This window comes from Oncorhynchus keta, chromosome 25 (assembly GCF_023373465.1).
Source record: "Oncorhynchus keta strain PuntledgeMale-10-30-2019 chromosome 25, Oket_V2, whole genome shotgun sequence".
NCBI lineage: Eukaryota > Metazoa > Chordata > Actinopteri > Salmoniformes > Salmonidae > Oncorhynchus > Oncorhynchus keta.
Window position 1 is genome coordinate 8,165,001 of NC_068445.1, and position 13,340 is coordinate 8,178,340.

General features: G+C 41.1%; 1 protein-coding gene across 2 annotated transcripts in view; it reads left to right on the forward strand.

Moving 5' to 3' along the window:
* LOC118358081 (BDNF/NT-3 growth factors receptor-like) overlaps positions 1–13,340 on the forward strand; it is an 83,114-nt gene that overhangs the window by 53,798 nt on the left and 15,976 nt on the right. Inside the window, exon 15 of one of the 2 annotated variants that reach the window (XM_052478578.1) lies at positions 3,638–3,884. In XM_052478578.1, coding sequence (XP_052334538.1) covers positions 3,638–3,884 — 247 coding nt within the window. The remainder of the gene's footprint in view (positions 1–3,637; positions 3,885–13,340) is intronic. The other variant, XM_052478579.1, reaches the window with a different exon arrangement.

Here is a 13,340-nt window from a genome sequence, read left to right on the forward strand (position 1 = left end):
TGTTTCTTAACGTTCTATGAACTATTTAAAACGTTCCCAATGTCAAACCGGATGGAGAATGCTTCTAGAACATTACCATCATTGAAATATAAATGTAACCATGTTTGAACTTTTAGGAAACGTTCGGTTCAAATAATGAAATACCAAGAATATTGTTTTTTTGTCAAGTTCCTTAATTACTCTAGTGGGCTAAATCAGGGTCACACACACTGTACAGTAGTGATTCTCCTCGACTCATCCCAAAACCATCTCAATTGGGTTGAGGTCAGGTGATTGTGGTGGCCAGGTCATCTGATGCAGCACTCCATCACTCTCCTTCTTGGTCAAATAGCCCTTACACAGCCTGGAAGTGCGTTGGGTCATTGTCCTGTTGAAAAACAAATGATAGTCTCACTAACTGTCAAGAGGTGCGTAACTGGTGGCATGGAAGTCAAATGCAGTAGAGCAGTACTTGGTAAATGGCGGGAGCCGTTTAATGCACATAACTCCCGGCTTACAAAAATCACAAAAAACTAATGGGCACAAAACCCGTCTCGCACCAGTCACAAAAGGCACACGTACTTACAATTCCCGACAAGGATATGGGGGAAACAGAGGGAACATATACAACATGTAATTAGGGAATTGAAACCAGGTGTATGTGACAATCAGACAAAACAAATGGAACATGAAAAATGGATCGGTGAGGGCTAGAAGACCGGTGACGTCGACCGCCGAACACCACCCGAACAAGGAGAGGAACCAACTTCGGCAGAAGTCGTGACACTAACCACAAATCAGATTGGATGGCGTATCGCTGCAGAAAGCTGTGGTAGCCTTGCTGGTTATGTGAGCCTTGAATTCTAAATAAATCACATACAGTGTCACCAGCAAAATACCCACACAGCACTTCACCTCCTCCTCCATGCTTCACGGTGGGAAAAACATATGCCGAGACCATCCGTTCACCTACTCTGCATCTCACAATGACACGGCAGTTGGAACCACAAATCTCTCATTTGGACTCATCAGACCAAAGGACAGATTTCCACCAGTCTAATGTCAATTGCTTGTGTTTCTTGGTACCAAGCAAGTCTCTCCTTCTTATTGGTGTCCTTTAGTAGTGGTTTCGTTGCAGCAATGAATAACCTCAACCAAATTCCAAAGACTGGTGACATCCAGTGGAAGCGGTAGGAACTGAAAACCAGTTCCTAAGAAATATCATTTGCCAATGAGAACTCATTGAACAGACAGAGACCTAAAAAAAAAATCTGAACGGTTAGTCCTCGGGGTTTTGCCTGCTACATAAGTTCTGCTATACTCACAGACATGATTCAAACAGTTTTAGAAACTTCAGAGTGTTTGCTATCCAAATCTAATAATATGCATATCTTATATTCTTGGCATGAGTAGCAGGACGTTGAAATTGGGCATGCTATTTATCCAAAAGTGAAAATGCTGCCCCCTATCTCAAAGAGGTTAAAGAACACCATCTATATTCTGTTAGACAAGTAACTCTTTATCCACAATATAGAATATATATGACATTTGCTTCCCTCCAGATCTGAGTGCACACACTTTCTCGTAGCCTTAAATTGAAGATATGTCAAATAGGAGTGGCAATATCGTCTACTATTATCCTCAGTTATTTTCCATCCAGGTTGTCAGACCGCAGTGGCTTGTCTGTGTTGATAGACAACAATACTTTTTTCACCTCTTCCACACTCACTTTACGGAATTCAAAAGTACAGTGCTTGTCTTTTGTACTTTGGTCAGATATACTTGGATGTGTCGTGTCAGAGTTTGTTGCGGGCAAGTTTTCTAATCTTGCCAATGAATAAATCATTAAAGTAGTTGGCAATATCAGTGGGTTTTGTGATGAATGAGCCATCTGATTCAATGAATGATGGAGCTAAGTTTGCCTTTTTTTCCCCAACATTTCATTTAAGGTGCTCCAAAGCTTTAAACTATCATTCTTTACATCATTTATTTTCGTTTCACTGTATAGTTTATTTTTATTTAGTTTAGTGACATTATTTCTCAATTTGCAGTACGTTTGCCAGTCGGTTGGGCTGCTAGACTTATTTGCCATACCTTTTGCCTCATCCCTCTCAACCATAATATTTTTCAATTCCTCTTCATCCAAGAGGATTTAACAGTTTTTACAGTCATGTTCTTAATGGTTGCATGCTTTTTAGTAACTGGAATATGGAATTTCATAAATCTGCCAAGTGCAGCTTCTGGTTGCTCCTCATTACACACCACAGACCAGCAAATATTCTTTACATAGTCAACATAAGAATCACTACAAAACTTATTGTATGACCTCTTATCAACTATATCAGGCCCAGCTTTTGGAACTTTAGTTTTCCTAGATATGGCTACTATGTTGTGATCAATACATTCAATGGATTTGGATACTAATTTAAAGCAGATTTATACAAGTACTAATCAGTGGGAATAGGGGACAGGTGTGCGTAATGACATCAATATTTAAATCACCCAGAAAATATAATTCTCTGTTGATATCAGATACATTATCAAGCATTTCACACATATTATCCAGATACTGACTTTTATCACTTGGTGGTCTATAGCAGTTCCCACCAGAATGGGCTTTAGGTGAGGCAGATAGCCATATTACTTCAACGGTATTTAACATGGGATTTTCTCTAAGCTTTACAGGGATGTGGTTTTTAATATAGACCTCAACAACGCACCCATTGACATGTCTGTCTTTTCGGTAGAAGGCATAACCATGTATTGCTACCACTGTATCATCAAAGGTATTATCTAAGTGTGCTTCAGAGATTGTTCGAATATGAACGTCATCTGTTAAAAGCAATTGATTGACTTCAGGCACCTTGTTTCTTAGTCGACATATGTTCATATGGGCTATTTTTAGCACTTATCTGGGTTGCTTGATTGTTTTTAATGCTTTACTGGGAAGCTTGTCAGAAGTAGACTTGCTCATGTTATGTACATTGGAGCTAATAGTGCACGGTGAGCTGCACCCAGTGGACTTCCTACTAAGGCATTCCGCCTCAGTGCTGACAGTGTAACTGGTTCATAGGCACATGGTTACTGCATACAATAGCTGTAGGATCAACAATGTGGTGTTCAGGGCAGTTAGGGGGACATCAACTAAGTTACTTACATTGTGTCTGCCAACGCCCCTGGGATCATGCACATTTGATGCAGCACTATGACAACTTAGTGTCACAATGGTAGGGATTAACAGAGTTGATCTTGTGTCATTGATAACTAATTGTCTCAACGGAGCCTTGAAATGCTTGGACAGAGTCCAGGAGCCAAGATGATTTGGATGGACCCCATCATTCCTGTAGAGTATCTTCTGTTTCCAGCATGTGTCAGAGTTAACTATAAAAGTGATTCAAACAGAGCTACAGTAATATTTTAGCCAGGTGTGTAATGCCAGTAGCCATTGACTGCAGGAAAGGGCTACATATGCTAAGAACGTTCCAAAGCCAAGCAACTATCCTGCACCATTCCTAGAAAGTCGTGGGAAAGTTGTATGCAAAATAGCAATAGGACAACCACACCATCACTAAGTTCTAAGAAAGATATGGGATGTCACATTTCTGGTAGTGATCTGTAATTTCAATAGATTTTCTTCTCCCCTCCTCTCCTCCTGAAGGGCTCACGGTCCCGACTCTGTGATGATGGGTGACGGTCCGACAAACCGACCCGTGGAGCTGACCCAGTCCCAGATGCTGCACATCGCCCAGCAGATCGCTGCAGGCATGGTCTACCTGGCCTCCCAGCACTTTGTCCACCGAGACCTGGCCACACGTAACTGTCTGGTGGGAGAGAACCTGCTGGTGAAGATCGGTGACTTCGGCATGTCCCGAGACGTGTACAGCACGGACTACTACAGGGTAAGTGTATGTGTCGCCCTCTTTTTTCTTGGCCTTGTACTACCTCCCTTTGCATGGTTCTCCCTCTCTCTCCCTGCATGGGCATGATCAGCAGGCTATAGAATCTTCCTCCTCTTCATAACTGTTACAATAAAAACTAGTATTCGAGCACATTCAAGTTTCAAATTTTTTTATGTCACATGCGCAAGTACAGTTAACTACCTTTTTTGCAAACTCAAAACCCAACAATGCAATAATCAATAACAATGTAATACTAGGAAAAAAGAAATAAGATAATAACACAAGAAATAAGAAGAAGTATGAAGAAAACAATATGTGAGTAAGTAAGTAAGCATACTATATACAGGGTCAGTTCCAGTAGCAGAATTACAATGTGCAGGGATACTGGAGTGATGGAGGTAGATATGTATAAGGGTAAGGGGATTAGGCAACATGATTTAAGATAAACAGAGAAGCAGCAGCTTGTATGTGAGGGTGTGTGTGTGTAGTCAATATACATGTACAGTATGTACATATTATGTGTGAGTGAGCAGATGATGGAGTTAGTGTGTGTGAGTGTGTAGGGCCCTGTGAGTGTGCATAGTGACAAACAGTTTAAATAAAAAGGTCAATGAGGATACAAGGTTAATTCAGATTTTGTTAGCTATTTATCAGTCATATTGTTTTGGAATAGAAGCTGTTCAAGAGCCTGTTGGTGTCAGACTTGATGCACCAGTACCGCCTGCCATGCAGAAGCAGAGAGAATAGTCTATGGCTTAGGTGGTTGGAATCTTGGTTGGAATCTTTAACACTTTTTTTGGGGTTGGCCAGTTTCCAGGTGCAGAGGGAGGTGTTCAGACCCAGAGTCCTAAGCTTGGAGACATGTTTGGAGGTGACAATGGTGTTGAACCCTGAGCTGTAGTCCATGAACAGCATTCTCATATAGGTATTCCTCTTATCTAGGTGGGTGAGGGCAGTGCAATTGAGATTGCGTCATCTATGGATCTGTTGGGGCGGTATAGAGTGGGTCTATGGTGTCTGTGATGGTGGAGTTAATGTGTGCCATAACCTGCCTCTCAAAGCACTTCATGATTACAGAAGTGAGTGCTACAGGGCGGTAGTCATTGTCGGATGACGCCTTAGAGTTCCTGGGGACAGAAATTATGGTAGTCATCTTAAAACATGTGGGGATTACAGACTGGGACAAGAAGAGTTTGAAAATGACCTTCAATATGCCTGCCAGCTGTTCTGCGCATGATCTGAGAACGCACCCTGGAAACCCGTCGGGCCCAGCGGCCTTGCGGATGTTGACCTGTTTAGAGACCTTTCTCAAGTCGGCCTCAGAGAGCGAGATCCCAATCCTCTGGGTCGGTGACGGCTCTCACACCCGGCACGATGTTATTGTTGTCGAAGCGTGTATTGGGTTCGTCTGGTAGAGAGGCATTATGGGGCAGATCACGGTTGGGTCTTTCTTTGTAATCCATAATCGACTGTAGTCCGCACCACATGCGGCAGGCGGCAGAGCCTGTATAATATGAGTCCACCTTATTCCTATATTGTCCTTTTGCTCGTTTGATGACTCTGCAGAGGTCAAAGCGGAACTTCTTGTACATATTCCAGTCCTCGGCCGAAGCAGTGAACCCTCATCGAATGCATTTTCGAATGAAGGCGGAGACGGAGGTGGTTAACTCATCAATGTTATCGGCGGAGTGTGGAAACACATTCCAATCAGTGCTAGCAATGCAGTCCTGTAGCATAATCTCTCATTCTGGTGACCATTTCTCAAATGTTTGAATTTCTGCTTGTAAACTGGAAACAGGAGTACGGATTGGCGGATGAGGGAGGGCCTTGTATCCTTGGTAGTGAGTAGAATAACAGTGGTAAAGGACCTTATCGCCCCTAGTGGCGTTGGAGACGTGTTGATAGAAGTTGGGCATCAGGTGTCTTAGTGACGCCAGCAACCAGAAAAGCAGCCTCTGGATGTAGTTTTTCTTGCTTGCAGTGAACTAACCAATCAAGTATCTAACTAACTGATGAATCGATCAGTCAGCAGCAACATCTTGTATGGACTGTGTATGGACTGGGTTGAGAAACACTGTAGAGGACTTATTCATAGGTGTCAGTGTATAGATGTCAGCAGTATAGTAGTTACTATGCAACCCGGCCTAAGGTCAATTCGTAGGATTTGGGATGTAAATTTGTTCGCATTTAGTAGAATATTTTACATTACCAATGGAATAGGAAATGGAGGATGTATAGTATCATGTGTCTTACCCTGCCATACAATATCACATTAATTGGATGATGTAATTTATCAAACATCTTGGAGGATGTATAGTATAGTAAGTCTTGCCCTGAGGCCACGCTGCTTGTTGCATGTAAGCGTTTCTGGCTAACGTTAGCGGCTAATGCAGCAGGTTAGGATTCTGACGCAGCAGGTTAGGAGAACTAACGTAGCAGGTTAGGAGAAATTACGTAGCCGGGTCAAGGGAAGAGTTAGCTAAAATGCTACAGTTGTCCCCAACACGAGTTAAACACGCTGGACGGTCACATAAGGCCACCCATCCTCCCCGACCAACCTATCTACTTTCGTTTCTATGTTAAGTAACCAGACCATGAATCCATTTGTAACGTAACACATAACACTAAATGGAGTTACACAAATGTATGTAACATATCCCTGACAGACAGACGGATGGACAGCTGAGAGCTGAGAGCTCTGTCTGTCTGTGCTCTGCCAGGGATTAATAGGATTGACAGGAGCATAAAAGGGCCCTAAACGACATCCACCCTTAGCTCAAATAGTGTCTCTGTGTTTGGATCTTACTCCATCTCTTCATTCCTCTAGCTCTCTCACCCCGTCTCAGTCAGTCAGTCAGTCTGTCTGTCAGTCTGTCTGTCTCTCTCTCAACTTTTATTCCCCTCCCCACACACCCCAGAAACACACACACGCACACGCACACGCACACATACACGCCTCCTCTTAGTACAATTAACCACTGGAGTTTCGCCATAGCAATGTGCAAGGGCAGCACAGCTTAAGTTATATCAGACAGTCCCTATGAAAAAAGTAATTAAAGAACTCTATTAGTATGCAGCTCCGATACTACAGAGAACGAGAGAGAGGCAGAAAAGGAAGGAAAGAGAGAGAGGGAAAGAGAGATGAGGAGAGAGGGCGGGGGGCGAAATGGAGAGTGAGTCAAAGAAATCCACACAAATATAGATGCAAGAGAGGAGGGGTACGGGAGAAAAGAGAGAGAGAGAGAGGCTTCAGAGTGAAGAGGTTGAGAGAAGGGACCGAATGTGGAGAGAAAGAAATTACAAAAAGAGAAAGGAGCCAATGATAGATGCTGAGAAATAGACTGAGAGCTGCTCTCTCCCCCTATAGTTGGGTGAAAGAATGATGAACAATGATGTCATAGGAGGGATCAGAAGGTGGACAAGCACAAGTGGCTTCCTGTCTAGAGATTATGCCTGACAGTGGCTGCATCTGAAACGGTACCCTATTCACTAGTGCAATTCAGACGCACCAACATACTCAGGGAAAAAAGGAGACAAATTGTACGTAAAGATCAGCCTCTTTTCTTATTTCTCTTTAATCCGCATGACCACACAAATCTGTATGCTTTTTAATTAGAGACCGACAGACAAGGCTCGCTATACTCACTCCTGGGGATGAGAAACACAGTGATTCCCAGTGGAATGACAATCTCCGTAGAAACACAAGGCTACGCAATTCAGTGTACTGGAAAAATGAGGGGGAGTTTTGGTCACAGGTCCAGCAATGGCTGAAAAATTGCAACATTTACCTGGAGCTAACTCTGCAGATAGCACTACAGGGTGATCTGAAAAGTCACAGTCAATCAATCAATATTATAATAATACCTTAAGCAAAAACAATTTACTTTCAATTTACAATCTGTAGAAATTCTGAGAATAGAAAGGTTCAGAACTTCTGTGAAACATCACAGCACAGTTGAAGAATATATAAAGCCAATATGGATGGTGTTAAGAGACAGATGGGAGGAGTTGAATGGAGCTGAAGTTTGGGAATAACAACTAGTAACAAGAAACTAATGTAAAACATACTGTGTCCATAAAACATATATAGGTTCAGAACTTTTGTGAAAGAAATAGATGGGAGAGGTTGAGGTTAGGAGGAAGGACAGGAGTAAAAACAAACAAAATATAACTATTGTAAAATACATTGTATCCGTAAAATGTATATAGTATGTATAAGCTGGAAGTAGAAGCTTAGGTGTTGTTCACTAGTTTACTCCAATTAGGAGAAGGGTGGTTGGGTTAGAAGGTAATAAAGCAAAATATATATATTTTTAAAATGTGTTTATATATGTATGTATATATGTTGTGGTGGTTCATTTCTTTACTATCAAATGAGGAGAGACAAACTTATCACACAAGTCAGAGTTGTACTTAAACTAAATCTTTAATCACTTATTAATAAGGGAGCAGGTCAATACAACACACACATATAAAGTGAATCGATTGAGTGCTCTATGATAATGATGGCTGGTCAAGGCTGGTTGACGATTCACGCACAGATGATTCGTTGAGAGCCCCGAGACAAAAGTACAAAGGTATTTTATAGCCAAGATACACCCCTTTCAACCTACATGATGAACAGCAGATATATAGAATGGGTCACAAGGTTAAGATTTGTATGAAAGATACCTATAATACATAGCAGACAGTATCTGCTGTTTCATTGTGTAGAGACCAGTGTCTGGCCCTGTATAGAACAGAAACATTAACCTGGGATATTCGGGACCCCGCCAACAGCCAGTGAAAGTGCAGGGCGCCAAATTCAAAACAACAAAAATCTCATAATTAAAATTCCTCAAGCATACAAGTATTTTACACCATTTTAAATGTACAATTCTCGTTAATCCAGCCACAGTGTCTGATCTCAGAAAGGCTTTACAGCGAAAGCACCACAAACGATTATGTTTGAAAAACACAGCCATTTTTCCAGTCAAAGAGAGGGGTCACAAAAAGCAGAAATATAGATAAAATTAATCACTAACCTTTGATGATCTTCATCAGATGACACTCATAGGACTTCATGTTACACAATACATGTATGTTTTGTTCGATAAAGTGCACATTTATATCCAAAAATCTCATTTTACATTGGGGTGTTATGTTCAGTAGTTCCAAAACATGCAGTGATTTTGCAGAGAGCCACATCAATTCACAGAAATCCTCATAATAAACGTTGATAAAAGATAAAACTCTTACACATGGAACTTTAGATACACTTCTCCTTAATGCAACCGCTGTGTCAGATTTCAAAAAAACTTTACGGAAAAAGCACACCATGCAATAATCTGAGTACAGCGCTCAGAGACCAAACCAGCCAAAGAAATATCCGCCATGTTGTGTGTAGACCTCTGCAATCAACCTGATACCCCAAAGACTAAAACAATTTTGGGCACAGTTGACCCCCCCCCCCTTCAGGCACTGATTCTTCTGGCGTCCTTTTCGTCTTCGTCAGATAGCTTTACAGTTCAAAGTGGATGGCCATGATAATGTCCCAATTTCAATGTTTCACCTGAGCCGCCATCACCTTTACCACCCATTATTTGTTGTCCATTCGTCAACCAGTATACCAGTAACATAAAAGAAGTTTGGAACATATTTCTCCCCATGCTCACTCCACGTGGACTCCTCTCACACTCCTGAGAAAAGACATGAGAGAAAAGCAGTTGATAGCTTTGATCAGATGCTGTACACCGGTTGCTGGCTCGGACTCATTTCTCTCGGTAGAAGTGGTGCGGACAGGGTCGTATTGAACGCCTTTGTTGCTATTCTTCAGCCAGTTAGAGGGGGTTTTGAGGTACACACACTGTTCGGTCCAATTATCTCTTCCTTACATTAAGATACCGTCTGATGTCATTTTTCCTGATAACCTCAAGAGAACAGATCAGAACAACAGTTTAGTTCAGTTCATTAACCATATGATAAATGATTACTTTGACCAATTATTCTTAATACAAATGTCTAAACATATGTCAAAAAGAATAACAACACATTCGATTGAAACTGTTCTTTCAAATGGGCTTATACTCCCCATCACACCATTAACTCTATCGCAGAGCCACAGAATCAGGAAATTAGACCTATGACCCATCGGGAATAGAACAGAACAAAACAACACAACAATACACTCCTTCACATATCACTCCATACACATCACTCAAGATATGTCAACTTTCATCCAAAACCTCAGAGGGCTGTTACCTCCCCCATTTTGACACATAACTCCCTAAGTGAGTAACGTGTAAAAGAAAAACGCACTACTGGTCAAAAAATAAAACAACATTTCAAAAAACAAAATCGAATTAAAATCACTACTCTTAAGAACTCCATAAATAAAAAATAATTGTATCCATACGGTCGTAGGAAAATAGACTTAAGGCAGCCTACCTTTAGTCAAAGGCAACGCCCTCTCCTTTTTCACATTGATCCAAATCACAAATATGGCTAAGAACTATAAACTTCATCATAATTATCAATATTACAAATGACCTTTAAATCAGTATTACAAATGACCTTAAAATCAAAGTCATTGACAGAGGTCATAGGTCATGCAAACCCTTCAAAGAAGTGTTTCTTACAATATTAGACAATTTAATGAAAGATGTGTGTGGCAGATGTGCTGCTACCTACCCTCACCACCTGGGGGTGGCCCTTCAGGAATTCCAGGATCCAGTTGCAGAGGGGGGTGTTTAGTCCCAGGATCCTTACCTTAGTGATGAGCTTTGAGGGCACTATGGTCTTGAATGCTGAGCTGTAGTAAATGAATAGCATTCTCACATAAGTGTTCCTTTTGTCCAGGTGGGAAAGTGCATTGTGGAGTGTAATAGAGATTGCATCATCTGTGGATCTCTTTGGGCGGTATGCAAATTGGAGTGGGTCTAGTGTTTCTGGGATAATGGTGTTGATGTGAGCCATTACCAACCTTTCAAAGCACTTCATGGCTACGGACGTGAGTGCTACAGGTCTGTAGTCATTTAGGCAGGTTGTCTTTGTGTCCTTGGGCACAGGGACTATGGTGGTCTGCTTGAAACATGTTGGTATTACAGACTCAATCAGGGACATGTTGAAAATATCAGTGAAGACACCTGCCAGTTGGTCAGCACATGCCCGGAGCACACATCCTGGTAATCCGTCTGGCCCCGCAGCCTTGTGTATGTTGACCTGCTTAAAGGTCTTACTCTCGTCGGCTACGGAGAGCGGTCATCCGGAACAGCTGATGTTCTCATGCATGCCTCAGTGTTGCTTGCCTCGAAGCGAGCATAGAAGTGTTTTAGCCCATCTGGTAGGCTCGTGTCACTGGGCAGCTCGCGGCTGTGCTTCCCTTTGTAGTCTGTAATAGTTTGCAAGCCCTGCCATATAAGACGAGCGTCAGATCCGGTGTAGTATGATTCAATCTCGTCTTGGAGTGTGCTGTTCTATCTTGCCGGTGCATCGTATATCCCGCTAGCTGAATAGCCATGTCGTCATTCAGCCACGATTCCGTGAAACATATGATATTACAGTTTTGATGTCCAGTTGGTAGGATATATTTGTGATCGCACCTCATCTAATTTATTGTCCAATGATTGCACTTTGGTGAGTAGTATTGACGATAACAGCAGCTTTCCCACTCGCCTGACAAGGCATCCCACTCTTTCGGCCCTGTGGGGTGTTTGGAGATTGTCCTCTGCATCCTCCTACTCAAACAATGTTCTGCGCTTACCTCTATCATAAGATTCAAAACAAACTTGACAACTTTCTCTTCTCTTTCAGCTTCACATTTATGAAATCTCCAAGACTTTAAAAATAACATGTAATGCGCCAAATGTATAAAATACATCAGTCGATCCATAAGAAGAAAAAAATTACAATTTGTTGGGCACAACTCTATCGCAATTACCTATCCACCATTATTTGAATTCATTCGATTTAGGTAACTGTCTCTTCTTTGATTCAGTTATTTAAATACAACTCAATTCTCAATATGTTATTCCAGCAGACCATTTAGGCAACAGACAACGTATTAACATCGAAATCACCTCTCTATTTATGTTGAATGAATTAGTCTTTCAATTTGAACTAAGCAGGCTGTTAAAACGTTCAGCTTATATCTTAAGCAAACACTGGTGGCCGTATCTTTCCAGGCAAATTCAATCAGAAACTCAGATTGTAGTCAATACCATAGACCCAATGCTATTGAAATGTTATGTTTACCTTTATTTAACTTAGCAAGTCAGTTAAAGAACAAATTCTTACTTTCAATGATGGCCTAGGCACAGTGGGTTAACTGCCTTGTTCAGGGGCAAAACAACATGTTTTTTACCTTGTCAGCTCGGGGATTCAATCTTGCAACCTTTTGGTTACTGGTCTAACGCTCAAACCTGCCACCCCAAATCTAGAACCTTTACATTTTCTAGAAATTACAAAGATTTCTAGAAATTACGAAGAAACACTGCAAATAACCCAATTTACAATTGTCTGTAGTCGTAAAAACAGGCACATAATAACGTCACAATTCCCAGAAAATAGCCGTAATCTAAGGTCCAAGCGTTTCTCCGGCGAGATTCTCACATGCCAATGGAATAGATTAGCAAAGAGTTAAATTGACATTCATTGACGAGGAAACAAATCTTGCGCTTTTAATAAAAGTAGATTATGTTTTCTCATGCAACGTATTTAAATGACTTTACTACATCACATTAATCACGCAATGATAATTTGTTTGATGGATACCCTAGGCTTTGTACGACATTATAAATTACGTTGAGATTCCATCTTAATTCACTCTAACTTTATGGAAAAAGGTTTATTCAATAAATCCATCAACTCCTCTCATACTAGGTAGAAACATTTAAACACATTTTCAGGCCTTAATTAAGGTCAGTTGTATTTCAAATGTAGCACCCGGACGTAGAAAATCCAATAAGCGTTTTATAGTTACATCGTTAGGGTAAGTTAACCAAAAGTGGACACACCAATCAGTTTCTGAGACAATTGCCAATACATTGTAGACCGTTTAATAATGCTTAAACCTCATCTTTATCAAATTATCCATTAAAGATACCAACTCAAAACCTACGTACGTCTACGTATGGGTGGTTTAAATTGTATATAATCATATTCCCAGTATTACTTTATCAAATCTCTAGTAATCGATTATACACACATACAATTGATCATATTTTCATATATTCACAGAATCCATATAAAACGCTCAGCAGAACAAAACAAAACAAACTTTTGTTTCCCGGACAATGACCAGCCCGTCATGGGATCCTCAACGGTTCTCTAACCTCCCAGAGACCACGGCAAAATCAAGCCTCTCAGGAACTATAGACATTCCGCTGCTTTCTAAAATATCATCCCGTTCTCAATATCACTCCGTGATATTCTATGATGGGCAGTGAAGGAACAGAACCCCAAGATAATGTTATATAAATGTCT